The sequence below is a fragment of the Diplotaxodon limnothrissa genome, linkage group LG5 (genome assembly GCF_057381915.1).
Source record: "Diplotaxodon limnothrissa isolate DT_005_m linkage group LG5, D_limnothrissa_male_GT1.1, whole genome shotgun sequence".
NCBI lineage: Eukaryota > Metazoa > Chordata > Actinopteri > Cichliformes > Cichlidae > Diplotaxodon > Diplotaxodon limnothrissa.
In genome coordinates this window covers 1,272,111-1,298,881 of record NC_140600.1, presented here as the reverse complement: position 1 = coordinate 1,298,881, position 26,771 = coordinate 1,272,111, and the positions used below count along the sequence as shown (strand labels likewise).

The window sequence follows — 26,771 nt, the reverse complement described above, 5'->3', positions numbered from 1 at the left end:
TCTTTCAGGAACTGTACTAAACTGGTTCAAAACATACGTAGAAAACAGGAAATACTTTGTATCAATAGGTAACTTCACATCTGAGCAGACAAGTATCACATGTGGAGTTCCCCAAGGTTCCATCTTGGGACCCCTTCTGTTTAACATTTACATGCTCCCACTGGCACAGATTATAAAGAACAACAAAATAAACTATCACAGCTATGCAGATGACACACAAATATATATCACAATGTCACCAGGAGACCGAGGCCCTGTACAGGCTCTTGGTAAATGCATTGAGGAAATCAATGACTGGTTGTGCCACAATTTTCTCCAGCTAAACAAAAACAAAACTGAGGTAATAGTCTTTGGCGCCAAAGAAAAACGATTACAGGTCACCAGAGAACTTCAATCTATACATCTAAAAACCACAAACCAGGCGAGAAATTTGGGTGTAGTGATGGATGCAGACCTAAACTTAGAAAAACACATTAAGACAATAACAAAGTCAGCTTACTATCACCTCAAGAATATTTCAAGGATAAAAGATCTGATGTCTCAACAGGACCTGGAAAAACTAGTCCATGCATTCATCTTTAGTAGGCTTGATTACTGTAACAGCATCTTTACAGGTCTACCTAAAAAATCAGTCAGACAACTACAGCTCATTCAGAACTCTGCTGCTCGAGTCCTCACTAAGACCAAGAAAGTGGACCACATCAGTCCAGCTCTGAGGTCTTTACACTGGCTGCCTGTCCGTCAGAGGATAGACTTTAAAGTTCTGATGCTGGTCTATAAAGCTCTGAATGGTTTAGGACCAAAATACATCAGTGACCTCCTGACCCAGTATGAACCATCCAGATCCCTCAGGTCATCTGGATCCGGTCTTTTATCAGTTCCCAGAGTCAGAACCAGACACGGAGAAGCTGCATTCAGCTTTTATGCTCCTTATATCTGGAACAAACTCCCAGAAAGCCTCAGATCAGCTGAAACACTCAGTTTATTTAAATCCAGGTTGAAGACTCACCTGTTCTCAGCTGCATTTGAATAAAGCACCAAATCCACACTTTAAGCTTAAATTTCAAAACTTACATTTAACTACTGATTTTATCTACTGTTCTGATTTTATCTGTTTTGATTTTATCTGTTTTGATTTTATATACTGTTTTGTTTGTTTGTTTGTTTGTTTGTTTTATTCAATTTTAAATCCTGCTTTTTATTTGTTCTTGTTTCTAATGTCTCTGTAAAGCACTTTGAACCACCTTGTTGTTGAATTGTGCTATACAAATAAACTTGCCTTGCCTTGCGTATCACAACATAATTGTTGATGTAGGTGACAAATAAGTCTTAATTTGAATTGAATTCGTTGCTTGGCTGCTTTGTTCACGGTGGCTTGTAGGAAAAGCAGCCTACAAAATGCAGGAATGTGATCCAGACTGGGCCCCTCCATCAGCCTGGGTTTAAAGCTGCTACCACAGCCAGACCTGATCGGTGAAGAGAGAGCGAGGTCCAAACAGCCACGAAACGTCCGCATACATGTGCCCAAGGGTTGTATTGAAGCAACCAAGTGATGAATAACTGTTTCAGTATGTTGTTTTGAGCTCATGGGGGTCACATGATTGTTGGGTTTTCTCTGTATTACTGTGGGGTCTTTACTTTAAAATATAAAGCGACTGTTTCTGTGCTTTGGTGTAAAGTTGAACTGTATATCCAGTTAACATGTTTAAATAGTTTACATTCATCTTCTGGATTACTGCGTCTCAAAATATCTGCTTTTCTAGAAAGCTGAAGATCAACCTTTCTGTGAACTCAGCTGAGTCTGCCCTGGATGCACCAACAGGGTTTGATGATGGTGGAAGTTAGAACAGCTTCTAGTGCAGGACACACTATCAGCCACTTCCATGATCCAGCCTGGAGCAGAGCAGATCGGACAGTGTCGGGTTGTTCTTAGCTGGTTGATACCAGCTGTAAATGTGCATCAAATCAAATCAGCCTTGTGAATCTGTGGAGAAGGCCACAGGGTTGCAATTTGAAAACGTTTTGGTAGACCTTTTGTGTCACAATGTAGCACCTATAAGAAGTCAAAAGGCAAAAAATATCATGAAACAATAAATATCAGAATTTTCATGTTGGTGTATAACCTGGTGTAGCTCCATGTTCTCACACAGTCAGCAGTAAATGTTCATCAGGCTGCACACAGTCTCACCGAGCATACACAGTGAACAGCAGTGAGACTCCACAGCCGCAGACACACAAAACCAGTCCAGGTGTGTCCACCAGCTCCACCTGTGGGACTCCAACAGTAGTCGGCAGCCATACTTAAACACCAACCCTATAATGTTTCATGCTGCAGTTCTTCTACAGGCCACTAGATGCCAGCTACTTGTAGCACTCGAGGTATGAAGAAAAGGAAAAAGAACCTCTCCCAGAAGCTACGCCCTAAAATCCCTTATTTCAGTTGTAGTTTAATACAAATATAGCTCACCACACCACAGCTGCTAGCTTGCTTGCTAACAGTGATGACTGGTAAAGACATTTCACTCAGGGATAAATTCCACCCTTGCAAGGGTGCAAGTTAAAGAAGACTCTTTATTTCTTCATTATTCCTTTTGGATGTCTCTGCCACCTGCTGCTGGTTCCTAGCTGGTCAGCTTCTTGCGGGGTAGATAGGCATTAGTGATCTGGCTCATCACCACCAAGGCAGGGAATAGAGGCAGGATGAGGAAGGCCCACCACGCCACCCCCTTCGCCGTGGCCTGGAACCAGTCAGTGAACATGGCAGACATCACTGTCACGGTGGAAAACAGGTAGACAACCAGGCCGCAGGTGGCATGGTACAGCTTCAGTCTGGACGAGGGGCAGGAGAGACGCAGCAGCTTGGGGAAAATCACAGCGATGCCGCAGGCCGTTTGGAGCACGGTGGCGGTCAGCGTACACATACCCAGCAGGCTGTGCCAGGAGGCCAGGTGTGGGAGCTCCAACACATTCCTGCTGGCCACAATGAACCCAAGTCCAGTGGCTGCAGCGATCAGGACCAGAGCCTGACAGAACCAGTGGAGACGGACTTTACTCTTCCATGATTTGAAGCAGAAGGGAGATCCCTCTGCTGAGAACAGCAGGATACCTTCGGTCATGCACAGGCAGTACTGCAGTGAGAGGAAACAGATGTTAGTAAAGGGGCTTATTTGGTGATTAGTGGTGATACAGATCCAGCCATGAAAACTCAACAAGCGATTAATTAGATGTAGAGTTGTGGGAATTTATTCTAACGATCTAAACTCCTGTTTTTCTGCACATCAAGCTTTGCCCAGTTCATTCAAGGAGACAAAGTGTGTGCTGTGTACATGAGTGACATCTAATGTGATTGGGAATCACAAACTGTAATACAGCAACGCACAGCACCAGCATATTATGGGATGGGCCTGTAAGTGGATGATTACAGACAGATGTAGCAGGATAAATGATGACGTCAGACCTATGGACAATAACCCGAAGCTTTACCCAAGACTTTCTCAAGGCAAAGAAACAGAGCGTTGTTCAACTGCCAGTCAGCTGACCACAACCTGTTCAGCTACTCGAGTTTCATAGTAACTGCATATGTTGAATTAACATTCAGATCTGGTGCATTATTATGGCTGCTGGTCTCTGATGAGACTGAGAGAACAGCATATTCTAGCAGTGTGTAACACTAGGCCATACCATCATTTATTTATATAGCACTTTAAAAACAACACATGGCCGACCAGCAGACATAAAAAGTACAATAAGAGTAATAAATCGTTATTCTATAGTTTTTAACCTGGATTCAAAGACTGATGTAGACTCCCTAATGGGTGGCTGTAGCTCAGGTGGCAGAGCAGGTCAGCCACTAATCAGAAGGTCGGTGGTTCGATCCCAGGCTGCCTCCTGGCTGCATGCCAAATATCCTTGGGTAAGATACTAACCCCGTGTTTGCCTACTGGTGGTGGTCAGAGGGCCCGGTGGCGCCTGTGTCCGGCAGCCTCGCCTCTGTCAGTGCGCCCCAGGGCAGCTGTGGCTACAATGTAGCTGCCATCACCAGTGTGTGAATGTGTGTGTGAATGGGTGAATGACTGAATGTAGTGTAAAGCGCTTTGGGGTCCTATGGACTAGAAAAGCGCTATACAAATGCAGGCCATTTAATGTGAAGAGGAAGATCATCCCAAAGCTTCGGGGCCACAGTAGAGAGCGCTCGGTCTCTAAGGTTCAGCCATGATTTAGGGACTGAGAGCAACAGCTGCTCAGCTGAGCGAACGAGGGGGGCATAGGGCCGATATACAGGCGCCGGAGCATTTGAGGGTTTTAAAAACCAAGGATTTAAAAACCCTTTAAAGTAGATTCTAAGTACCGGAGTAATATGCTCAAATGTTCTTTTACCAGTTACAAACTGTGCAGTTGCAGGCACGGCCAACCGCTATTACAAGGGAGTTGCAGTAATCCAAGCATGAGGTTATAAAAGCATGGATGACAGTTTCCAAGTCACGCCTGGAAAGAAAAAGCTTAACCTTCGACAGACGCATGAGGTGCCAAAAGGAAGACTTGACCACCCCGTTTGCGTGGCCATCAAAACTAAGCACAGAGTCAATTTTTACCCCAAGATTAGTAACTGAGCTTGTCGGGTGACAGTCAGAGCAGCAGAGTAACCTCTGGGGTTCGTTCCATTTTACGTTCATTAAAACTTAAAGAATTTAGAGCCATCCATGACTTAGCATCGCTAAGACGATCAAGCAGGAGTCCAGTCGAGGAGCTATCAGTGACTGAAAGGCAGATAAAGGCGGCTATCGTCAGCATTTGTTTAAATTTCTTGTTTTTGCACCCTGTGGCAGGAGATACAATGGAAACAGTAGTGGCCCAAGAATAGATCCCTGTGGTGCACCCGACGGCAGAGGGGCCACAGACAAAATCTTATCCACGAAAGTGCCAATGTGGAAATTCCCACACAATGCAGTAGTCGAGAGATCAGCAGTCAGAGCCACCAAAACAAGCAACACAGGTTTACCACAGTTGTTGCTAACAAAATGTCATTCATAACCTTTGTGAGCCGTCTCTGTGCTGTGAAACGGCTTCAAGCCGGACTGAGGAGCTTCTGGAATCATTCAGGTGATCCAACAGCTGAGTGGGAACAATCCTTTCCAGGATCTTACTCAGACTTTATCACTGCATCAGATATTTTGTATATATCACCCATCTCTAAGCTTCCTTTTCTGAGTGTTAACATATCCTCCCTCAAATCTATTATTTACAGTGGAAAGCTGACAGAGACTGGAGGAATGTAGTGGGCTGAAAGCTAGCAGGAAAAGAAGAGACCTGTTTTTGAGACAACATCTCCATCCATTACTTGAAATATCCCCTTAAGCAGCTTAGAAAGCCATGCGAGAAGAGCCACAGCTGCCCGTTTACTCCAGCGTGTCATTAGAAAGATATGGCCATCGGCCGCGAGCGGTCGTGGGTGAGAGGAGTGAGACGAGTGTCTGTGTTTGTGTGAGGACTGGAAACTTACAGCGACAGACATACACATGGGATGCCAAGAGAACAGACCTGGAGAGACAAACAGCAGATTAATGACACAATCATCAGCTGACCATGTGCTGCAGCTTCAACAGCAGCAAGCTGACGTCAGCAAAACCTAAACGTACCCACTCAAGGACACGCACTGTGATGCAACAGCTCAAACACGGGCTCTAATCTGCACTCGTTTAAATCTTTATCATCAGAAACGGGATCATTTTGTTTACTGGAAGAAAACCATGATAATAATATTTATTTTACTACTACGTTGATCAGTAAAGAAGCCCACGCAGCTGATCAGTCACGTGAATGACTAAATCACAAATAACCAAAATCACTTCCTTATATTTGGCAGGTTTGATGACGGGGATAAAACACTGTACACAACACTTACTGGTTCCGGGTCTGGACAGCAGGGAGAGGACGAGCGTCAGGCCCAGGCCGGTGACATGAGTCGCTATCACCGCCACTCTCCGCAGCCACACGTACAGCCAGAAGTCCCGCATACCCAGGCCCTCTCCCACCGGGCTGTACTCCACGTCTGACCGCATGCTGCTCACAGCCTCTCCGGCTACCTGCTCCAGCGTCCGGCGGGAATACGAGGTGTGCTGGAGAGGACCGAGGAGCCCGTGCTGTCGGGAGGCTGCACGAGCTCCATAGTCGCGCGGTTACAGCGAGCACGAGCCGAGCAGCATCAGAGTCGCTGCTTTGCCCAGGCTCGTGTGTGCGCACACATCCTTCCTACGAAACCCATTTTGTTAAGGCCATTTCCGGCCTGAGGACGCAAACAGAACGGGCGGTGCGATCCCTCCGAGTCTGCACACAGTCACCGAGCTGCCACACCGTCGCTTCTGCTTCCTGCTTCGACCTTTTCTCGAAGAAACTACGCAGTGAGCTGACCCGACTTGTATTTCCTGATTCTCGTGTCAGCCGCTGTAGCCGAGCGCAGGGAGAAACACTAAGAACCGTGCATAGGCACAAAACAGCGTTAACTGAGCGAATCTACATGTACACGTAGATGGGTGAAAATGATTATTGTAGACTTATCAATTATTAATGCACATTGTTGCAGATCATGTACAGCCTGTCGTGGAAACAGTATAGGGCTTTGGAGCTGGAGCGTGATGTCACGGGGGTGGGCGTGGAAAGGATGGCTGATGGCTACGCCTCTCTCAGCAGGTTAATGCAACACGTGATCCAGGACCGCTTTGAGGTGCTGAATCTCCACATTCCCCATCTCACAGTGCAAACAAGTCCTCACAAGTGTCGGGTCTTAAAGAATCTGTTGCTAACATCTTGGTTCCCAGTACCACAGCACCTTCAGGGGTCAGCAAAGGGCTAACTAACAACATTATGCCTAATTGGTGTAAATGGAGGCAAGGACATTAACATCATATATGCATGTATGTTAAATATGATCTCTGTTCCACAGGCCTGTCAAGGTAGCAGTAATTAGACCGTTAAAAAGTCCTCTGTTTACCGTGTTAGCTAATTAGAGGCCAATCTTTCTTGTATCCCAAAAAGTCTTGAAACAGCTGATCATCTGCAGGTTTCAGAAACTATCACAGTTATGATCTTCTTTGGGCTTTGAGAGCAGACACATGTCTGCTAGACCTCAGTGCAGCGCTCAGTTACCCATAATACTTTGTATAGAGTAATGTGCTGTAGGTGTTACAGGTACTGCGCTGCAGTGGTTTGTATCATATCTATCTAATAGACTCCAGTTTGTGCATGTAAATGGAGAGTCCTCTTCACACACTGAGGTTAATTATGGAGTCCCACAGGGTTCAGTGCTAGGACCACTTCTGTTTACATTATACATGCTTCCCTTAGGCAGCATCTTTATTTATAACGCACTTTACATCCAACAATGTTGGCCAAAGTACTACAAATATAAAACAAAGAGAAAACAGTTTAAATTACATATAAAATATCTTAAAATTAAATAAATATATATAATTAATAAAAAACATATTAAGAGAGATCAACAGGTCCTGCTGTGCTGCAAATAGATATGTTTTAAGACGTGATTTAAAAACAGATAAGGAAGGTCCTGTCTAACATGTAAAGGCAACTCATTCCACAGTTTTGGTGCTGCCACAGCAAACGCCCGACTCCCTCTGAGCTTATGATTAGTCCTGGGCACGCTCAGGAGGAGCTGGTCAGCTAACCTGAGGGGCCCGAGGCCAGGCATGTCCAAAGTCCAGCCTGCGGGCCAAATGCGGCCCGTGTTCAAATTTCCACTGGCCGCAGCCTCTGTCACTGATTTTTTTTCTTAGAAGGGTGGACAATGAAATGAACATGAGTGAGCCTCCAGAGCCTTACGGGCCAAACGAGAAGCAGATTTGTTTGCTGCTGCTTGTTCCGCCGTAGATGACATGAAGCTACCGTGGAATAAAGTCACTGGGGTTATTATGGATGGTGCACCTGCTGTGGCTGGGGAGAGAAATGGACCCTAGTCTGTAACAAAGTCAGCAAACAAGGAGGTAAAGCTACAAAACTCCACTGTATTATTCACCTACAAGGACTCTGCTAAACATTTGAAATACGACCATGTTCTGAAAAAGGCAATAAAGGCTATTAATGATATTCGCTCCAAAGCCCTGTGCCACCGCCAGTGTCAACAGTTTGTACTCAACATCCAGGCTGAGTACAGGGATGTTGTGTATCACAATGACCTGAGATGGCTCAGTCGGGGGTCGGCACTGCACTGAAGCGCCTTGAGGCGACTTTTGTTGTGATTTGGCGCTATATAAATAAAATTGAATTGAATTGCAGCGCTTCTACTCTCTTAGGGAGGAAATCAGACAACTCTTATAATAACACAACATGTGAACACGCTGAACAGGAGCCTTCAGGGGTAAAATGCACTGGTAAGACAACTGTATTCACACATCAAAGCCTTTGGGACCAAACTGCTACTTTTCTAAAGACATCTGTCACAAATGCAGCCCAATACCACACATTTCCCATCGCTACAGGAAATAATGACTAGTTTCCTACAGACCAATGTTAGTGCGCAATGAGGTGATGCAGCAGACTTCTCTGGCTGAGAAGGTTCAACAGCACTTTTGGGATTTTGCAGCTATTGAAAAAATCATGCCTTTTTCCTCTCCCTCTTCCATGGACCCTGATGATGCTCCTGACCATTTGCAGCCGGAGCTCATTGAGCTGCAGTGTGACACCGAGTATCGCCGTCAGCACCAACAGCTTTTACCGCCAGCTAGATAAAGGCGTGTTCCAAGAGATTCGAACATTTGCTAAGAAAATACTGAGCTTGTTTGGCTCACATACTTGTGCGAGAAGACATTCCCCGTCATGAACATGAACAAGAAGCGTGAGGACGAGATTAAGCGACTCACTTGCGTGACATTTTGCGCATCAGAACCACTGTTTCTGAGCCAGCCCTGGGCCATTTACAAGGGTTAGGGTTACAAGGGTTACATTTTATTTCAATTTCATATTTTTGAAATTGAAATAAAAAACATCCATTTTTGTTTTTGAGATCTGATTCAAAATCCAATAACATAAAGTAGTTTTTTTCATTTTTGATGGTCAATTTAAAAACCTAAAGAACGAGCGATGTACGGATTTATATGGCCCAGTGTTTGTACTTTTGAATAAGTTAACTCTTAATGTTATTTTCCTGTTCACATGTTTTGAATTTAGATGTTTAATTTTTCTTCATTTTGTGTTTTTCAAATACATTATTTTGGTCAAATTTATTAATTCATGATAAAAAAAATTCATAATAAAATTTGTGTGAAAAATTAACATGATAAAGTTACGGAGCCCCGCAGGGGACATGGGGAAAAAAATTAAGACGGACTTTTGTGAGATCTCACAAAAGTTGAATTCCAACAATGGCGGCAGCTACTTAGTTGTAATATTACTCTTTCTGGGTCACAAAATACACTTTTAAGATATTTTGAGGCGTGAATGTAGTTGTGTAAACGTCAGATACCTGCTCGGTTTACAAGACATCACATATTTGCAAAAGTGCTCCGACGTTTTCGGAGATCTGACACCCGCCATCTCGAAGCTAACGGGAGGTCGAGACCTACTACAGCCGGGAGGAACACCGCTTTCCCGGCACATCGTGCCTCGACCTCCCGGTCGGCTTGGAGCTGGCGGCCTCCGAAGAATGCGGCTAGAACTTTTGCGAGATCCCGAGTTTGTTTTGCGAGATCTCGCAGAAGTCCGTCTTAATTTGTTTTCTCCCATGTCCCCTGCAGGGTCCGTATAAAGTCGTTCATTTGCATTTAATGTTAATGGTTCAAAATATTTCGGGCTGAATGGTCGGCCCACACACATGCTCAACTTCCCAAATCTGGTCCTCTTTGCAAAAAGTTTGGACCCTGCCTTAGGCAGCATCATTAGAAGACATAGCATACATTTACACTGCTATGCAGATGACACCCAGCTCTATCTGTCCATGAAGCCAGATAACACACACCAATGAGTTAAACTGCAGGAATGTCTTAAAGACATAAAGACCTGGATGGCCGCTAACTTTCTGCTTCTTAATTCAGATCAAACTGAGGTTATTGTACTCGGCCCTGAAAAGCTTAGAAATATGGTATCTAAGCAGATTCTTCCTCTGGGTGGCATTACCTTGGCCTGTGACCAAGAGATGTCCTTCAGTGCGGAAAATGCAAATACACAAAAAAAATCTAAAATTATAAAGATATTGTCTCAGAGTAATAGTGAAAAACTAGTTTGTGCATTTATTGGATGTAGCTTGGACTGCAGTAATTTGATATTAGGCGATCCTAAAAATGTCCCGTTTCCTTTATTTGTTCCAACATGCTGCAGCCAGAGTACTGGCAGGTACTCGAGACAGTCTGCCTGTTGATCCAGACTCAAATTCTGCTCCTCATACACAATCTTAATCTAAAAGACTTCATAGTACTATGGTACTGATAGATGTCAGACTTTTAAGATGATCAAGTATGTAGTTAAGGCTGGATCAGGTGACCCTGAATCTGCTGTGTCTTCACTCACTCTTTGCATTTAATCATTTAAGCCCTGGCCACCTTCCACGTGTCCCCTCACTCCCTACCAGGCGTGACGGCTACCCCCCCTCCTCAGCCCGGTTCTGTCAGAGGGTCATTGTTGGGGTTTCCCTCTATTACAGCAGTCTTTAATAACAAAGCAGCTTGAGGCAGCTGTGGGGATAAATGTGTTAATGCAGTCACATCATCTAGTTTCTAATTGTAAAACGTGCACCACTGACTTCAGCCCAACATGAGAGCACATTTCCAAAGTGATAAAGAAGTGACAGAAACCAAGTGAAAATGACATTTTTAATCAATTTTTATAAACCAACATTTCATTTAGCAGCATAACCAGATGGTCGTGAGGTATTTCTAAATCCATACGCTCTGAACTTCCTCCCACCCTCCTTCACTCACCCAGACCTACACACCCAGCTGCGATCCACACTACATCGACACTGCACATACAAACAAGCGGTCACATCCACACCCGAGCGTACGCTCCACAGACAGAAGGCACACACAGACACACACAGTCCTGTTGGCTCAGTCCTGGACTGAGCAGAGCTGGCTCCCTCATCGTGGCTTGTAAGGCAGGCACACTTAATGGTGCAGTTTTGGCTGTAGGACAGAAGAAAATTAGTCAAATTATTACTTTTGTTTAGACAGCTGCTCTTTGCATTCACTTCATAATAAACAAAGATCCATGTTTCACACAGAGCCAGTTTAAGACCGCTCCTCGGAGCGTGGCGGGAATTTCTGTCCACCGCTGCTGGGCGTCACTGATCGTCATGGAAACAGCTCTCGGTTGAGTAATAGTCATTTTTAATACCTTGCAGCAGACCTGTGTTAGTCTAGTCCAAGACTACGTCGCTGACAACAGAGACTCTGAGGAGTATGACCTGACTTATCTATGGCACTTTGTAATTACCCAGAGGGCAGCAGCTGCACCTTCAACACGTCAGCAGTACACTGCTGCGTCTATGCAGAAACATGATTCCTCTACATGCACTGTGAGGCACTGAGCTGGTTGCACGGTACAAACTGTCTGACTGGCAGCATCCTTTCAGCTGTGCAGAGGCAGTCTCATCAGCTACACCAGTGAACACAGGTGACGAGCTGCGAGGTAGCTGCACAGGCAGAGGCCGCCCTCACTAACGCAGCCATACAAGCAGAAACACAACAGAAACCACTCCGTTCTCAAAAGAGCTTCAAGGGTTACTCCTAGTCGCCTTTGCAGGGGCCAAGTGTGGACTGGAACTGCTCAGTACACCCATTTCCCCTCGTCCAAACCTACCTTCTGTGTGCCCAGTTTCTTCTCCACACCCCCAGAAAGCGTCCCGCTTTTATTGTCTTTCCAGGGGTAGAAGTTTGAGCGTGGAGACGAAGTGGCAGAGCTGGAAGAAGAGGAGGAAGTCAGGCAGTGGGCTGAAGGCTTAGAGGAGGGAGCGTTATCCTCCGTACGACCAGCTTTGCGTTTCTTCACCGTTCCCATCTGGTGCTCAAAGACCCTCCCGCTGCCCTGCCCGTGCAGCCCTGAGTCTCCCACGCAAGCACGGCTGTGGGAATTGGCGGTGGGAGAAGGGTCCCCCAGAGGAGGGTGTGTCCGTCTGTAAGTCCAAATAGCCTTTGTGCTCGGCGACTGGGCGTCTGTGGGGGAAGGCTGGGGGTGGGGTTTGCTGCTGGGGGAGAGCGTGCCATTGGTCTGTGCGTGCGCTTTGGAAGATAAAGACGACGTGTTGGAAGGCGGGCGGCCCCTGTCCTGGAGGACGATGCAGTTCCTGTCGGGACCCGAGTGCTCTCCTTCCTGGGATGGGACTTTGCGCTTGCGGAGAACAGCGGCTGTAGCGACTTGCTCTCGCAGCTTCAGCATTTGCTTGCTGGGACGTCCGACTGGATTCTTGGGTCGCCCGTGACTACCGGCGATGCTGCTGCTGCTATTGCTCCCGTAGTTCTCCAACTGCGTGGATGTCGGGGGCCTCCCCGGCCCTCGACTGGAAGATGATGAGGATGACGCCGTTTTGAGGGAGGAGCTAATATGACTTCCTGTGCGAACCTTAGAATGTGATGAAGAGGAGGACATGATGGTGGGAGACACGGATGTGATGGTCTTGGCTGGAGGAGGAGGAGACTGAAGGTCTGCAGCTTGAGGTATTTTCCTGGACAGAGGGAAAAAAGAACAGATGAGCCCACCTGCAGTGTCTGACAGCACAGCCATGTTTACAGTGGCCACACCCCCGCCTCACCCTGCCACGGGGAACATAAAGCCCAGACAGCACTGTGAGGTCATCTTCTGAGGGGGCGTTGAACCAAACAACCCAGGGTGCACCTCTGTGCCAGCCTTGTTTGTGCTGCTGTAACATGTAAGCCCTGAGTGTCTGTTCCTGCACTGCCCAGCATGTCAGCAGACACGTTGTTAGCAGGAAACTGCTGCCATACGACAGCTCCTCAGGACCTGCTCAGGCTCAGACCGAGCATCTGATGGAGGAAGAACGTTACACGTGGCATCGTGAGTATGTCACACTGCTGCTCTGTCTGTCCGGCTCTGCCTGAACGAGTCCCACTGATGTGACGTTATGGACCGAGTGGTTTTAATGCCACAGCCTACCTGTATTGTTGCCGACTGCATCCATCGCTTTATCAACACACTGCATCCATTTTCTAATGGAAGCTTCCAGCAGGACAGTGTCTCACACATTTCCTGTGTCAGGAACAAAAGGAGCTACACTGTTTGATAATGTTTGGGCTTTTTACAGTGAACCAAAGCAGCTCCAACTCTTTTCCATGCTGCTGTTCACGGCTGACAGTGTCAGGGCATGCTCCCACATCAGCACTGACTGACAACCAAACCTGTCGTGCTGAACTAGGCTACAGTCAGCATCTCCATGTGTGTCACAGTCAGGGTGAACTGCTCTGTCTAAAGCACAGAATATAATGTCAGAGACATTCACACCCGTGGCCTGCTGCAGATCGTCCTGTGGGGCTCTGGCAGTGCTCAGAGTTCCCACACAGAGGAGCAGACACCAGTCTTGATGTGGGTTAAGCACCTCCTGCAGCATCTGTCCATCTCCTGGAGACTCCTGCATGCTGTTGAGGCTGTGCAGGGAAGGCAGCAAACCAGCTGAAAAGCACACAGCTGGAGCACTACCTGTGCAGCCTGTGCAGGGTGCAGTCAGGGTGCTCCCAGTACTGACACTGACCCCGGTGTCCGTGGGTCGCTCCATTGTTGCACCACAGCTGCTGACAGTAACTCTGAGTAGTAAACACACATATATTCACATGAAGCTCTGTTCACAGGGACGTCTTACTTCCAAAGATGGGCGCTGATGTGCTGTTCCAGCATGCTGCTGAAGGCAGACCTCAGGTGGTGTAGTCTCCTGTCAAACGTGTAGATGCCCTGACCCAACACACGGCTTCCGAACGAGCACACCTTTAAAAACAAGAACACACCTTTAAACACCGAGCACAGAGGCTGTGCAGATATGCTGCTGTCTGAGTTTACATTCAACACAACTGTTTGTTTTGGAACTTCACAAAATCCTTTGAGTTGCTTTTCACACGTCTACTTTTGTATTTGTATCTATTCCAGCACCGTTTGCAGTCAGTCTCTCAGAGAAGAGCCTGGAAGAGCCTGTGGCACCACTGCAACCATGCTGCTTTATCCACACACACACACACACACACACACACACACACACACACACACACAGGTCTCATTATCACAGCCTGTGTCTCCTGTGTGTGCGTCTGCTGTGTGTGTGTCTCCTGTGTGTGCGTCTGCTGTGTGCGCGTCTCCCGTGTGTGCGTCTGCTGTGTGCGCGTCTCCCGTGTGTGCGTCTGCTGTGTGCGCATCTCCCGTGTGTGCATCTGCTGTGTGCGCGTCTCCCGTGTGTGCGTCTGCTGTGTGCGCATCTCCCGTGTGTGCGTCTGCTGTGTGCGCGTCTCCCGTGTGCGCGTCTCCCGTGTGTGCGTCTCCCGTGTGTGAGTCTCCCGTGTGCGCGTCTCCTGTGTGCGCGTCTCCTGTGTGCGCGTCTCCTGTGTGCGCGTCTCCTGTGTGTGCGTCTCCTGTGTGTGCGTCTCCTGTGTGTGCGTCTCCTGTGTGTGCGTCTCCTGTGTGTGCGTCTCCTGTGTGCACGTCTGCTGTGTGTGCGTCTGCTGTGTGTGCGTCTCCTGTGTGCGCGTCTCCTGTGTGTGTGCGCGTCTCCTGTGTGTGTGCGCGTCTCCTGTGTGTGCGTGTCTCTTGTGCGTCTCCTGTGCGCGCGTCTCCTGTGTGCGCGTCTCCTGTGTGTGTGCGCGTCTCCTGTGTGTGCGTGTCTCTTGTGCGTCTCCTGTGTGCGCGTCTCCTGTGTGCGCGTCTGCTGTGTGCGCGTCTCCTGTGTGCGCGTCTCCTGTGTGTGCGCGCGTCTCCTGTGTGTGCGCGCGTCTCCTGTGTGTGCGCGCGTCTGCTGTGTGCGCGTCTCTTGTGCGTCTGCTGTGTGTGCGCGCGTCTCCTGTGTGTGCGTCTCCTGTGTGCGAGTCTCCTGTGTGCGAGTCTCCTGTGTGTGCGCGCGTCTCCTGTGTGTGCGCGCGTCTCCTGTGTGTGCGCGCGTCTCCTGTGTGTGCGCGCGTCTCCTGTGTGTGCGTCTGCTGTGTGCGCGTCTCTTGTGCGTCTGCTGTGTGTGCGCGCGTCTCCTGTGTGTGCGTCTCCTGTGTGCGAGTCTCCTGTGTGCGAGTCTGCTGTGTGTGCGTCTCCTGTGTGTGCGTCTCCTGTGTGTGCGTCTCCCGTGTGTGCGTCTCCTGTGTGTGCGTCTCCTGTGTGTGCGTCTCCTGTGTGTGAGTCTCCTGTGCGTCTGCTGTGTGTGAGTCTCCTGTGCGTCTCCTGTGTGTGCGTCTCCTGTGCGTCTCCTGTGTGTGCGTCTCCTGTGTGCGCGTCTGCTGTGCGTGCGTCTGCTGTGCGTGCGTCTGCTGTGTGTGCGTCTCCTGTGTGTGAGTCTCCTGTGTGTGAGTCTCCTGTGTGTGCGTCTCCTGTGTGTGTGTCTCCTGTGCGCGCGCGTCTCCTGTGCGCGCGCGTCTCCTGTGCGCGCGCGTCTCCTGTGCGCGCGTCTCCTGTGCGCGCGTCTCCTGTGCGTGCGTCTCCTGTGCGTGCGTCTGCTGTGTGTGCGTGTCTCCTGTGCGTGCGTCTGCTGTGTGTGCGTGTCTCCTGTGTGTGCGTCTCCTGTGTGTGCGTCTCCTGTGCGCGCGTCTCCTGTGTGTGCGTCTCCTGTGCGTGCGTCTCCTGTGCGTGCGTCTGCTGTGTGTGCGTGTCTCCTGTGTGTGTGTCTGCTGTGTGTGTGTGTCTGCTGTGCGTGCGTCTGCTGTGTGTGTCTCCTGTGCGTGCGTCTGCTGTGCGTGCGTCTCCTGTGTGTGAGTCTGCTGTGTGTGTGCGTCTCCTGTGTGTGAGTCTGCTGTGTGTGTGCGTCTCCTGTGTGTGAGTCTGCTGTGTGTGTGTGTCTGCTGTGTGTGTGTGTCTGCTGTGTGTGTGTCTCCTGTGCGTGCGTCTGCTGTGTGTGCGTCTGCTGTGTGTGTGTCTGCTGTGTGTGTGCGTCTCCTGTGTGTGCGTCTCCTGTGTGTGCGTCTCCTGTGTGTGCGTCTCCTGTGTGTGCGTCTGCTGTGTGTGTGTCTGCTGTTCGTCTCCTGTGTGTGAGTCTGCTGTGTGTGTGCGTCTCCTGTGTGTGAGTCTGCTGTGTGTGTGCGCGTCTCCTGTGTGTGAGTCTGCTGTGTGTGTGTGTCTGCTGTGTGTGTGTCTCCTGTGCGTGCGTCTGCTGTGTGTGCGTCTCCTGTGTGTGCGCGTCTCCTGTGTGTGCGTCTCCTGTGTGTGCGTCTCCTGTGTGTGCGTCTGCTGTGTGTGTGTCTGCTGTTCGTCTCCTGTGTGTGTGTCTGCTGTGTGTGTGCGTCTCCTGTGCGTCTCCTGTGTGTGCGTCTCCTGTGCGTCTCCTGTGTGTGCGTCTCCTGTGCGTCTCCTGTGTGTGCGTCTGCTGTGTGTGTGTCTGCTGTGTGTGCGCGTCTCCTGTGTGTGCGTCTCCTGTGTGCGCGTCTCTTGTGCGTCTGCTGTGTGTGTGCGCGTCTCCTGTGTGTGAGTCTCCTGTGTGCGCGTCTGCTGTGTGCGCGTCTGCTGTGTGCGCGTCTCCTGTGTGTGCGCCTCCTGTGTGTGCGCGTCTCCTGTGTGTGCGTCTCCTGTGTGTGTGTCTGCTGTTCGTCTCCCGTGTGTGTGTCTGCTGTGTGTGTGTCTGCTGTGTGTGCGTCTGCTGTGTGTGCGTCTGCTGTTCGTCTCCTGTGTGTGTGTCTGCTGTGCGTCTCCCGTGTGTGCGTCTCCCGTGTGTGCGTCTCCCGTGTGTGTGCGTCTCCCCTGTGTCTCCCCTGTGTCCTTGGGGACATGAGGACACAGCATGGGCGTCCTCCTGTCCCTGTGTAACGTCTCAGCCTGTGGTGATCAGAGGCTGGGCTCTGTGGCTGCTGAGCCCCAGTAAGTCTCACCGCCGCTGGTCTGGGATGCGCAGCCGAAGATGGAAACTCAGCTCGCTCGTCGTTTCCTTCGGCCTCGCTTTCATCGCTCGAGATTCGTCCGTGGACCAGAGGCGAGGGGACTCTGGGATTACCCTCATCCGACCGCTGGCTCTCCTCCTCTGGGGCACTCTCTACCACAGCCGTAGGCCAACTAGAACACACACAGGACCATCCAGATCCAGTTACACCCTCAGCAGCACCACATCAGCTCCTTCCCTACACTTGATGCACACGCTGTACTGAGCCGCGAACTGGTGGACTCATCTGAGAAGCCTTTAAACTTGCTCTGTTTGGGGATTATGTAACAGAACGAACACCTGGGTGTTAGTTTAGCAGACCATCAGTCCAGCACGTCTATGTTACAGCAGCAGCTGTTAGCTGCTTGATAAAACAGTTGCCCAGCAGCTGACTACACATGAATCCTGCAAGCCAAACCATGTTTGAGCCACTATAATCAGTAAAAAGATGGTTATTTATCTCTAGAAGAGTCCTAACTTCTTCTATAAGCATCCTTAGCTTCAGCATTCTTCACAACCTGAAGGCAGGGAGGGTGACCAAAGGTCTCCTGCAGTGTGGAGTACCAGCTTGCTCCCTGGGGGCCTCTGGGCTGAGGGACTGTCCCGTCGAGGAGCCTCCCTCCAGGGCTGGGCTCCCTTTCTCTCGAACCCTGGTCTTGAGTTCTGCCACTAGCTGGTCAAAGTTCTTGCTGCGGCCCACCACCTTCCTCCTCTGGTGGATGGAGTGAATCTGAGGGAAGGACAGATCAGATTGTGTGTTTGCTGTGGATCTGAGCAGGCCTGTGTGATGGGACTGACTGGATACTGTGGAGTTTCAGAATCGATTCAGTATAACAGTGCTTTTGAAAGATGACATCATCCCCCACCTATAGAGTCCACATTAAACTCCTCCCACAGTCGAGGACATTTTCATCTGAACACAGCACAAGTTGTCCCCCATTAATGAAGCGCCCGTACGAACCCCCCAGTGTTCCCAGCAGAAGCACCATTTCTCCCACAGAGCTGTTTTGGTGTACACATGTTTACTTCCTGTATGTGCAGTGGATCAACACTAAAGACTTGACAGCGTTTCACACACAGCTCAGAAGAATAACTGCAGTCGGTCACCTCTCTCATCAACAAGCTGCACGTCTGGCCTGCGATGGTCGACCGCTCTCCTGAAGGGCGCAGTTCTGACACGTCTCCATGCGTGATCAGTGGGATTCAGATTAGCGTGTCGTCTTCACACAAACAGAGGCGTGTCGGGGTCCTGGTCCTGCTGGTCCCGTGACCTCTGACCCAGCTGTCTCACACTGACCCTACACTGGTAGTCTTCAGATCTCATGATGCCTCGCACACCGTCAGGCCAGAGGCAGCAACGGTGTCTGACTGTAGCTACTGTGTCGTCTCCTTGGTAGGCCTCGCTCTGTTCTCTGATGGTCTCGTCGTGCACTGTGGTAAACGCCAAGGCGGCTTTTTCCTGTCCCAGCAGCGGGCGGTCCTGGCTCTCCTGCCTTTCGTTTCCTTCACATGTCGATGGACAGCTTGGAGTTGTTCCTGCACTGCAGTCTTTTATCAGCTGTTGTCTTCAGTGCAGGGAGCTCAGCCACAGCGTGTTGTGAACCTCCCTCCAGTGTAACTGACGTATGGCCACCACCTGTTTGTGTCCACAGGTGAGTCCAAACGAGCTGCCAGGATGCTCCGTGGCAGGTTGGAGCCGTGTGTGAATCACTGTCAGAGCGTGTTGTGTTGATGCACTGCACGTGTCCTGTTCACTGCCCGTTCCAATCCTGCATTGTTACTCTATACTGCGACGTTTCAGCCACACCTATGGTGACGTGTAAGGAGCACAGGAGATGTTTCTGGAAATATTATGAAGAATAGGCTTTATTGGTGCTTCCAGAGCTCAACACGAGATGGAAAGACACCGAGTTTGGGACAGACTGGACCTCACACCAGTTTGAAAGTGGGAGAGCTGTGGTGAAGACCACGATGGGATTCTCCACTGTGGAAAACTGTCACATATTTGATATCACATTGTTGAGGAGATCGATCCAGTGGAAAACAAAAAGGACTCACGGCTGTGCAGGACAACTTCAATGACAGAATGACATGTGACACACAGGTTTACACAAACGTTCAGTGATAACAGCATGATGAGTGTGCGTGAGGGCTGAACATGGCGGACAGGCTCGAAGCCCACACGCTGCCCTGTCACTGGGTCACAGCCTGACAGCACGCCTCACCCTGTACTTACCCACACTGAAGCACTAACATGGGACAGCACGCGTGTGTGTGTGTGTGTGTGTTGCTTACATTGCATGTCAGGAGGCGGGTGCACACTTTCTTCCTGTCGGGGTCAAGGACGCCGCAGTGTTTGTCCAAGTCGCACTTCCTCTCTGAGGACACACAGAAGCCACGTGAGCCACAGTGTGACAGCACAAGCTCACGTCTGTTGTCCACACGTGTGGACACACGGTTTCATTCTATTTGAAAGCAAACGGCCGTCTGCAGCGCGGCCGGAGCGCGGCTGCAGACGGCCGCAGCTGCGCTCTCTGCACTCGGCAGGCTGATCCTTCATGATGCATCACAGCGCGTCACGCTGTGTGTCAGCAGACGCCGGCTGCAGACTCAAACAGAACAAAGACATCGCACAGACACATGAACGCAGCGTTCCAGAATAGCTCGGAGTGACGCTCGGCTTGTTTTAACAGTGCCGCCATCTTGGATTGCTACCTCGGGTCACATTGGTTGGCTCGGACTTTCCGAGTGGGAAACAAAAACCTTTAAAACTTGGCATCGACTTCCGACTTATTCGGGAACGCACCACACTTCTACTGACATCTACTTTCTCTATTGCCTGCACGTCTGAACTTGTACTCACTGGAAGCCACTTTGTTGTAGGGTCTGGGGATGCGGTGGCGTGTGGCAGCGGAGGTTTGAGTGGAATCCTTTCTCACTGTGGGGTGCCTGTCACTGGGTGAAGATCTACCAGGCGGAGTAGCTCCGTGTGGCCAAGGGGGATCTCTGAGAGACGGAGGTGGGGAGCTCATGGGAGGCTCGAGAGGTGGTGGCTGCTTGAATACCGAAGAGTCAAAGTGACTGCTGTGGGACTTCTCCAGTGGGGAGTGTCTTGGTGACGAGAGAAGAAGTTCACAGTTTGTCATCGTAGCCAATGAAAAACAACCATGTGTGAATAAGAGGGCTCTAATGTTTCAGTCCTGCGCTCTACATTAGCTGTGCTCGCTCAGATCACGTGTTCGTCTCTCTAACACAGCTCTGTGCTGATTGGTCGCAAACACAAGGTGTGTGAGGCTTTTGTACTGAGCTGTGATTAATAACTTTAACATGATAATCCACCACGCTCCACCAAGTATGTCAGGAACTGAAGAAGATGCCCACTTTCATGCCGGCTTCTCTCCAAACACCAATCCTTTCCTACCAGCTGGAACGATGACACGGGTGCTGCCACGAGCAGGTTACGCGTAGCACACATCAGGACACGCCAAAGGGCTTCAACTCACCAAAACTCCAAAATAAAAAAGTCAAATGTGTATTTGAGAGAAAACTCGAGTGGCGATGAGCTGAGACAGATTCTACCACAGACAAGTCCCACCTCATTTCTGGGTGCAACCCTGTCTGTGGTCCCCAGACTCCAGCAAGCACCGAGTTCAAAAACAGCCAACAGCCTTTCATCCCCAAGAAAAGGTTTAGCTTGGCTGTTATGACAGGTGTTATTCTACAGTCAGCATCCATGGAGGATCTATGGTGCTAGCTTCCATCTAGACATGATGCACCAGAACATACGGTTCTGCTGTTACCTGATCAAAGATTATGACTATGGCTCACTGGAGCTTCAGCTAGCTACAGAGCTAGGGTAATAATGCAAACACATTAGCACAGTGACAAAGAGCATCAGGTTTAAAGGTTAGTCATTAATGTGCTGCTGTGTGGTTTGGATGACTCGCTACAAAGAGAGGCCAACACTCGCTGTTTGTCATTTCAATTAGATATAAGAACACATTACAACATTTGTACAGAGGATTTAGACGAACAAAATCATTGCACGTCCAATCCAAGCTAGCCACTACACTCTGAACAGCTAACATCATCTATTATTGCTTTAATCAAGCTCGGACATTTTGACTGGACTGTGTTCTTACCGCACTCCGTCCTTGGACGTTTTCGAGTATCTGTACTGTGGTGGTGTGACGGGTGAAGGTGGAGCCGCCCGGAGCTGCCCGACTCCCTGGTTTCGACCCTCCCACGAAGCAGCGTTGGTCCCATGAGGAGGAGAGGGGCCGTGATGGCTTCTCTGTTGGGGTTGCGGTGCCGGGGTGGGAGAGCGTAAGCGGGCGTACAGCTTGGCCACAGGCCCGTGTCTCCGCTCGCAGTGCTTTTCAAAGGCCTGTGGCTTCACGACCTGCCCGCAATGGCTGCAAACCACCAGGTAGAAGTCGTCATGGCCAGGGTAGAGGCCAAAGATGGACATGTCTTGAAGAAGAGTGGAGAACACAGAAAGACGTACGCTCACTTAGAGGAACCTACGGTTTCAAACATCCTAAATCTGCACGTGCTTCTTGCGACTGACATGCTCGTAGCCTGCTGTGCTGCTGGATCTGCTTCTACTGTGTAGCCTGTTCCATGGAGAAGCTGTAAGTCGGGGCTTACTTACCCGACTAAGTATTTGCAGACTCAGTTGAATGTGATGACATTTTCAGGCTTTGTTTCACTCACTAACAAGGTATGGGTGTGCGATATATCGAATATACTCAACGTATCGCGGGTTTTTCCACGTGCAATGGTTAAATCGGCTTTATGGGAACCATTGAGTACAGGTTGCCATGGAAATATTAAGCTGTCTGCATGTAACCCATGCTGCAGATGCATGTCGTTCGGATTTCACGAGGAGGATGTCGAACAAAATGCAGTCTTTGCAAAACATGCCGTGAAACTATCGCTGCAAAATGTAGCAGCAGCACAAATGTATCCACCAGCTGAAAAGGTGTTTGAACGTCTGCACGTGAACGTCTGCACGTGAACGTCTGCACGTGAACGTCTGCCCGCACACCGAACAGTAAACCAGCTGTGACTCTCGTTTCTGTCATTTAAGGTCGGCAGTTTTCACGCGTCATAGGCACAAAGAGCACCTTGTGGTGCTGTTAGCATCTTTCACTTGGTGCGAGATCCTAAATACTTCTAAACTACTAAAGCTGAGTGCTCCCTCTCGCTGACGCGTGCTCTGAATGTGCACAGCATCATGGTGCACACATGCTGCACACTGTGGGGAGCAGGTATCCTCTCACATCATCTCCAAAAACAGGCCGAGCGTGTTTATTGAAATGATGTGATCAGCTCTGTATCTCTGTGCTCACCAACACATCTCCTCTTTCCCAGCTTGTGTTTGTCAGTGAAAGAGTCCCGTGTGTCTACTGAAGGCATCATGAGTGGAGCCGTGTCTTAGAGAAAACAGCATGAGCGCATTAGCAGAATTATAAGTCGGTAAAGACTTTTTAGCGGCTGATAGCCATCCACTTCTTCCCCTGCTCACAAATAAACTCCCCGGTTTCTGGGTCAAACAGTATGTATGTATGTGCAAGTCAACATCCCGCCCCAGCAGCAGGCGTGCAGGTATACAGGATGATCACACGACAGTGCTCAGCCAGGCTCACGTAAATCCACCCGACTGGGGACCAGAATGCATCCGCTGCCCTGACCAGTGACGGGCCAGTCAGCCTCCTGGTGGTCTTAATAAGAAGCTGGCTGTTTTCATGCATCTGCAGCACAGCCACACGCCAACACGTCGGTATGTGGAAGCCAATAACTGTGAGTAAAAGTTTGCCAAACAGAAGTTTGGACGTGCACACTTTATAGAAGCTAACGCTATCCAGCCCTCGATCGAAGCAGTTAGACAATGATGGAGGAGTCAGATCAGCCTGTCGTCGGTCAACATGTCCAGTCGCCCAACCTTAGCGTGCACTTTGTTACAAACACAAACCTTTATGAGAAATTCACTGACATAAAAATCGGATTGTAAATGATGGCATCAACTGGTGAGGCTCCCCTGATGTGCACCATGAGCAGGAGCTTGGTGCTAGCTGGAACCACAGGCCGGAAACGCTGCAAAGCTTCACTTAGAACGACGAAGCTGGCGTGCACGTGCCAAACACTCACGCTCCTCTACGTGCCAAATACGCTCCAACACACCGTCGTCACAGACGCGTGTTACAATGCACAGCATTACAAAGCATGTGGCTTGTGTAGTGTTATAAGCTGTTAATATAACTACAAAAGAAAAATAGAAATTTAAGCCTATTTCCAACAAAAGCTGTGTTCACGATAAGCGACCTGAAACTCAGCGTGAGCTCTGTGAAGACTCTTCATTGTTAAACTTTGACGAAACATTCTGAGTCTGGCCAAAGTTTTTTAACCAAACCTGCACAGCAGATTCAAACTAAGAACAGTGGGGGCTTCAGATCAGCCTTGTCTGGCTCTTATGGCCGTGTGATCCTCACACGCACTGTCAGGTACCCCCGAGTTGTGGTGTCATGTTCTCATAAACAGCATCCAGCATGTGTATGTGCAAAGGTGTGTTTGTTAGAAAAGCTGAGATCCATAAGTATGAGGCATGTTTCCAACCTGCACACTTACCCTCTTTACTGAGTGACATTGCCTCTGCAGCCTTTTTGCCATTCTTATTGCAGTCATCCACATCAGGCCCTGAAACACATGTTCAAGACAGCCACTGTCAGCTGTGATGTTGGTATCACCATTAGTAATGCTCATCTTACATCACACATAGCCCATATTAATAAGCTGTGTTATGTAATTGACTCAGATCTCGTTTCTTCAGGAAGTACTCGTAGTCCAAGTATACGATCAGCAGGCAGTAGCTAATGGCACTGGGTGGTGGGGAGACTATCTGACAGTTAATGGGCAGAGCAGCACTGGAGAAACGCCAAACAGTGACTCTAAGCTAGCAAGAACACTGTGGGCAGAAGCCACATATATGAGGAATCGTGTGGCGAGTCCACGAGTATCATTGTTTAGGAAGCGAAGGAAGCGAAGTGGGAACGACACGCAAAATGTTTCCTTCTATCACAGGATGGGCCAGCGGTGCAGAAGCGTCAGACTCCTCCTCCGTCACCGGCGTCTGCTCTGAATCCGGCTGCTGCTAGCGTTAGCATGCTGATGCTAACTACCTCGTCGCCACCGGCTAGTCGGGCTCGCATGGTAGCTTGTATGCTCGCTTTCCACGGCCAGCCGTCCACACTAGCCTCCTTCCGCTCTGATGTCAGCCAGCCCTGCCGGTTTTCTCCACACGAATGGTCTCCCCTAAACGCTGCAGACTGTTTTATGACCACACAGGTGGAAATCATGCTACAATGACTGTGTCCTTACAATTATAATTTTTGTAACCTAGTGAAGACCAACATGTTACCCACCCAGCACTAGGACCCGGTAGGGTCTTTGTTTGGGTAACATGTTTAGCTCCGTCCTGCGTTTCCGCGAAAATAAACACTGCTGCTTCCGTTAAATGGCTCCGTACCGATCAGTGTTTGTGTCAGGGTGTTTCCTTACCATCCGCCGGCGTCATGCCCGCCCAATCGGCCCAGGCAGTCCAGCTTTGACCCACGAAATCATCGAGGCTAGGAACCCGCCGATCCAGAGCAGCCATTACTTTTACTGCGCGTTCACGAACCGCCATCATCACTGCGCGGCAAGCAGCTTACGTCATCTCGCGTTCTCGACAGGAAAGGAACTTCCTGCGTGCGCGTGCTGGGGACACCCACACAAACAGAAGGCTTGGCTCTAAGAGCTGTCCCACTTTTGTACCGTGGAAATGACAGAATGTTATCAACACAGCACACGCGTGGACGTAGTATGGTTGAATGCGCAGTGAAAACAGAATGACATGTAAGAAACATCACAGCTTCCACAGATCCGCTGCCGCCTGTCTTTACACCTTGTCGCGTGTGGTGAGGCACATGATCAATAGTTGGTCCACGACCCTGTTAAGGGACAGAGGCCACCCACTTTGTCCCCTCTGCATAGACTGGTACTCCTCTATCATGTACCAGACAGCCTGGTTAGAGTGCCACAGCTGCACACCTGCACAGGTCCTCTGAGCTTCCTCCATTCATCCTTCTTCCACCTGCTCCTGTCTGACACTTACCTCCACCAGACTATTTGATCTTCTCCTCCATTTCACTTCCTGTCCACACCATGATGGAACAGTTGGAACTTTGCTTGCTCTCCTGCATATATCTGCCTTCTTTCCTTCTGTCTCCATCATATCAGCCAGCTCTCTCCCTGTAACAGTCCCTCACTGCCACACGCCTGCCTTTCCTTCTCTCTTGTTGCCTCTTCTTTTGTCTTCATGTAAGAGTAGCACATTTGTACCGGCACCCTGCTGCCCACCAGCACCTGAGGCGATCATTGTTAACCAATCTAAAGCCCAGCACAAACAGCAGGACCTAGTTCGGCGTTCTGTATCGTACACTCACACGGGATAATGTTTGCCAGGAGGTGGCACAGATCAGTGAAAGGATGTGGTCTTGGTGAGGAGAAGAAGAGAATGAGTCCAGGCAGCGTTTCCAGTAATCCACATGGATATTGCACCAGTGAAAAGGGAGCATTGGAGGGTGAGCAGGCAGGCGAGTGCGGAGTTAAGCAGCGTCCTGTGGAGGCGGCTGAGTATGACAGGCACTCCTATAACCAGCAAAGGCACACACAGGAACCTGGAAGGGAATTTTACCAAAGGAGCAGCCTGGTTAGTTAGTTAGCTTTTAACACGCTGATCTTTCCTATTGGAAGTCAAACTGTGTAGTCAGGTGAGCGCAGTAGTCCACTCCAGCGTTGTCCATTGGAGACAGCGAGCCAAGGTAAAGCCACACCTTGCAGCTGATGTCTGTGAACGTGTTATTCATGTGTCCATTACTTGCAGACTGGACTGCTGCAGTTCTCTGTACTTTGGTTTGGACCAGGCCTCTCTTCATGATCTCCAGTTGGTCCAAATGCAGCTGCTCGCCTGCTGACGGGCACTAAGGAGCCTGTAACCCCAGCGCTGGCCTCCCTGTTCCTGTCTAATTTAACATCCTACTTTTTGGTTCTAAATCAGTTAACAGCGAGCTTCTACCTGTCTGAGTTGTGTATTTATGCTCCAGAAACAACTATAAGCTAACGTTAACGAATCCACAGACTAAAGTGTGGTGGTGACCAATGTTCCCTCTAATGTTTCATGTGTCTGAACACACAAACTCCCTGAGCGGCCCTTGGACCAGGGTGAGCGACAGCAGACGTGGTCACTGTGGTCACGCCAGCATCCAAGTTACATGTTTATTAAAATAACAAATTACAGCATTTACATTTTTTTAGTATTTAGTATTTAGTATTTATTTATTTATTGTCATTGTCAAGAACAATGAAATTGCGTTTGGGGTTTCCATACAACCCCAAAAAAAGAAGAAAATAATAAATACCCCTTAAAACCCAAGTGTACATATTTAACCCAGTGTGACTCCAATGCAATAAGACAATCCTTAGCAATAATGTTCGTAGAAATTCAGACAAAGACCTGAGAAACATGACAAAATACAACAATGCAACCCATTCAATATTATTGTACTGTGAGATATGATATCAGATATGATAGTTATCTATTTAAGAAAGAGGGGGGGGGGGCAGGAGGGGGAAGAGAATAAAGATATGATGCACCAATGCAGACCAGTTCATTGCTATTAAGAAG

The 26,771-nt window shown here is 49.3% G+C and overlaps 2 protein-coding genes across 3 annotated transcripts; both read right to left on the bottom strand.

Moving 5' to 3' along the window:
- Positions 1-1,216: 1,216 nt before the first annotated feature.
- Positions 1,217-6,476, bottom strand: cyb561d1 (cytochrome b561 family, member D1). Its single transcript, XM_085352941.1, has 3 exons — positions 5,903-6,476; positions 5,501-5,538; positions 1,217-3,128 (listed from the first exon to the last, which is right to left on the bottom strand). Exons 1-3 carry the CDS (start codon positions 6,057-6,059, stop codon positions 2,622-2,624), a joined length of 702 nt encoding a protein of 233 aa, XP_085209067.1. The 5' UTR covers positions 6,060-6,476; the 3' UTR covers positions 1,217-2,621.
- A 4,377-nt stretch (positions 6,477-10,853) lies between these two features.
- Positions 10,854-24,761, bottom strand: atxn7l2a (ataxin 7-like 2a). Of its 2 annotated transcripts, XM_085352939.1 has the most exons (10): positions 24,605-24,761; positions 23,675-23,743; positions 21,187-21,517; positions 19,908-20,155; positions 19,340-19,422; positions 17,563-17,774; positions 16,998-17,178; positions 13,814-13,935; positions 11,803-12,664; positions 10,854-11,126 (listed from the first exon to the last, which is right to left on the bottom strand). In XM_085352939.1, the coding sequence occupies exons 1-10, from the start codon at positions 24,732-24,734 to the stop codon at positions 11,109-11,111; spliced, it is 2,256 nt and encodes a 751-aa protein (XP_085209065.1). In that variant the 5' UTR covers positions 24,735-24,761; the 3' UTR covers positions 10,854-11,108. The 2 variants fall into 2 exon arrangements, with proteins under 2 accessions (XP_085209065.1, XP_085209066.1); XM_085352940.1 differs by having other exon boundaries at positions 10,854-12,664; positions 24,605-24,734.
- Between the last annotated feature and the right edge of the window lie 2,010 nt (positions 24,762-26,771).

Coding starts and splice junctions, on each gene's coding strand:
- cyb561d1 (XM_085352941.1), bottom strand. CDS start 6,059: ATGCGGTCAGACGTGGAGTACAGCCCGGTGGGAGAGGGCCTGGGTATG. Junction 5,539..5,902: donor GCTGTCCAGACCCGGAACCA/GTAAGTGTTGTG, acceptor TTGTCTCTCCAG/GTCTGTTCTCTTGGCATCCC. Junction 3,129..5,500: donor CCATGTGTATGTCTGTCGCT/GTAAGTTTCCAG, acceptor CTCTCACTGCAG/TACTGCCTGTGCATGACCGA.
- atxn7l2a (XM_085352940.1), bottom strand. CDS start 24,734: ATGATGGCGGTTCGTGAACGCGCAGTAAAAGTAATGGCTGCTCTGGAT. Junction 19,423..19,907: donor CTACAACAAAGTGGCTTCCA/GTGAGTACAAGT, acceptor GTGTGTCCTCAG/AGAGGAAGTGCGACTTGGAC. Junction 12,665..13,813: donor ATCAGCGCCCATCTTTGGAA/GTAAGACGTCCC, acceptor CCCTCTGTCCAG/GAAAATACCTCAAGCTGCAG.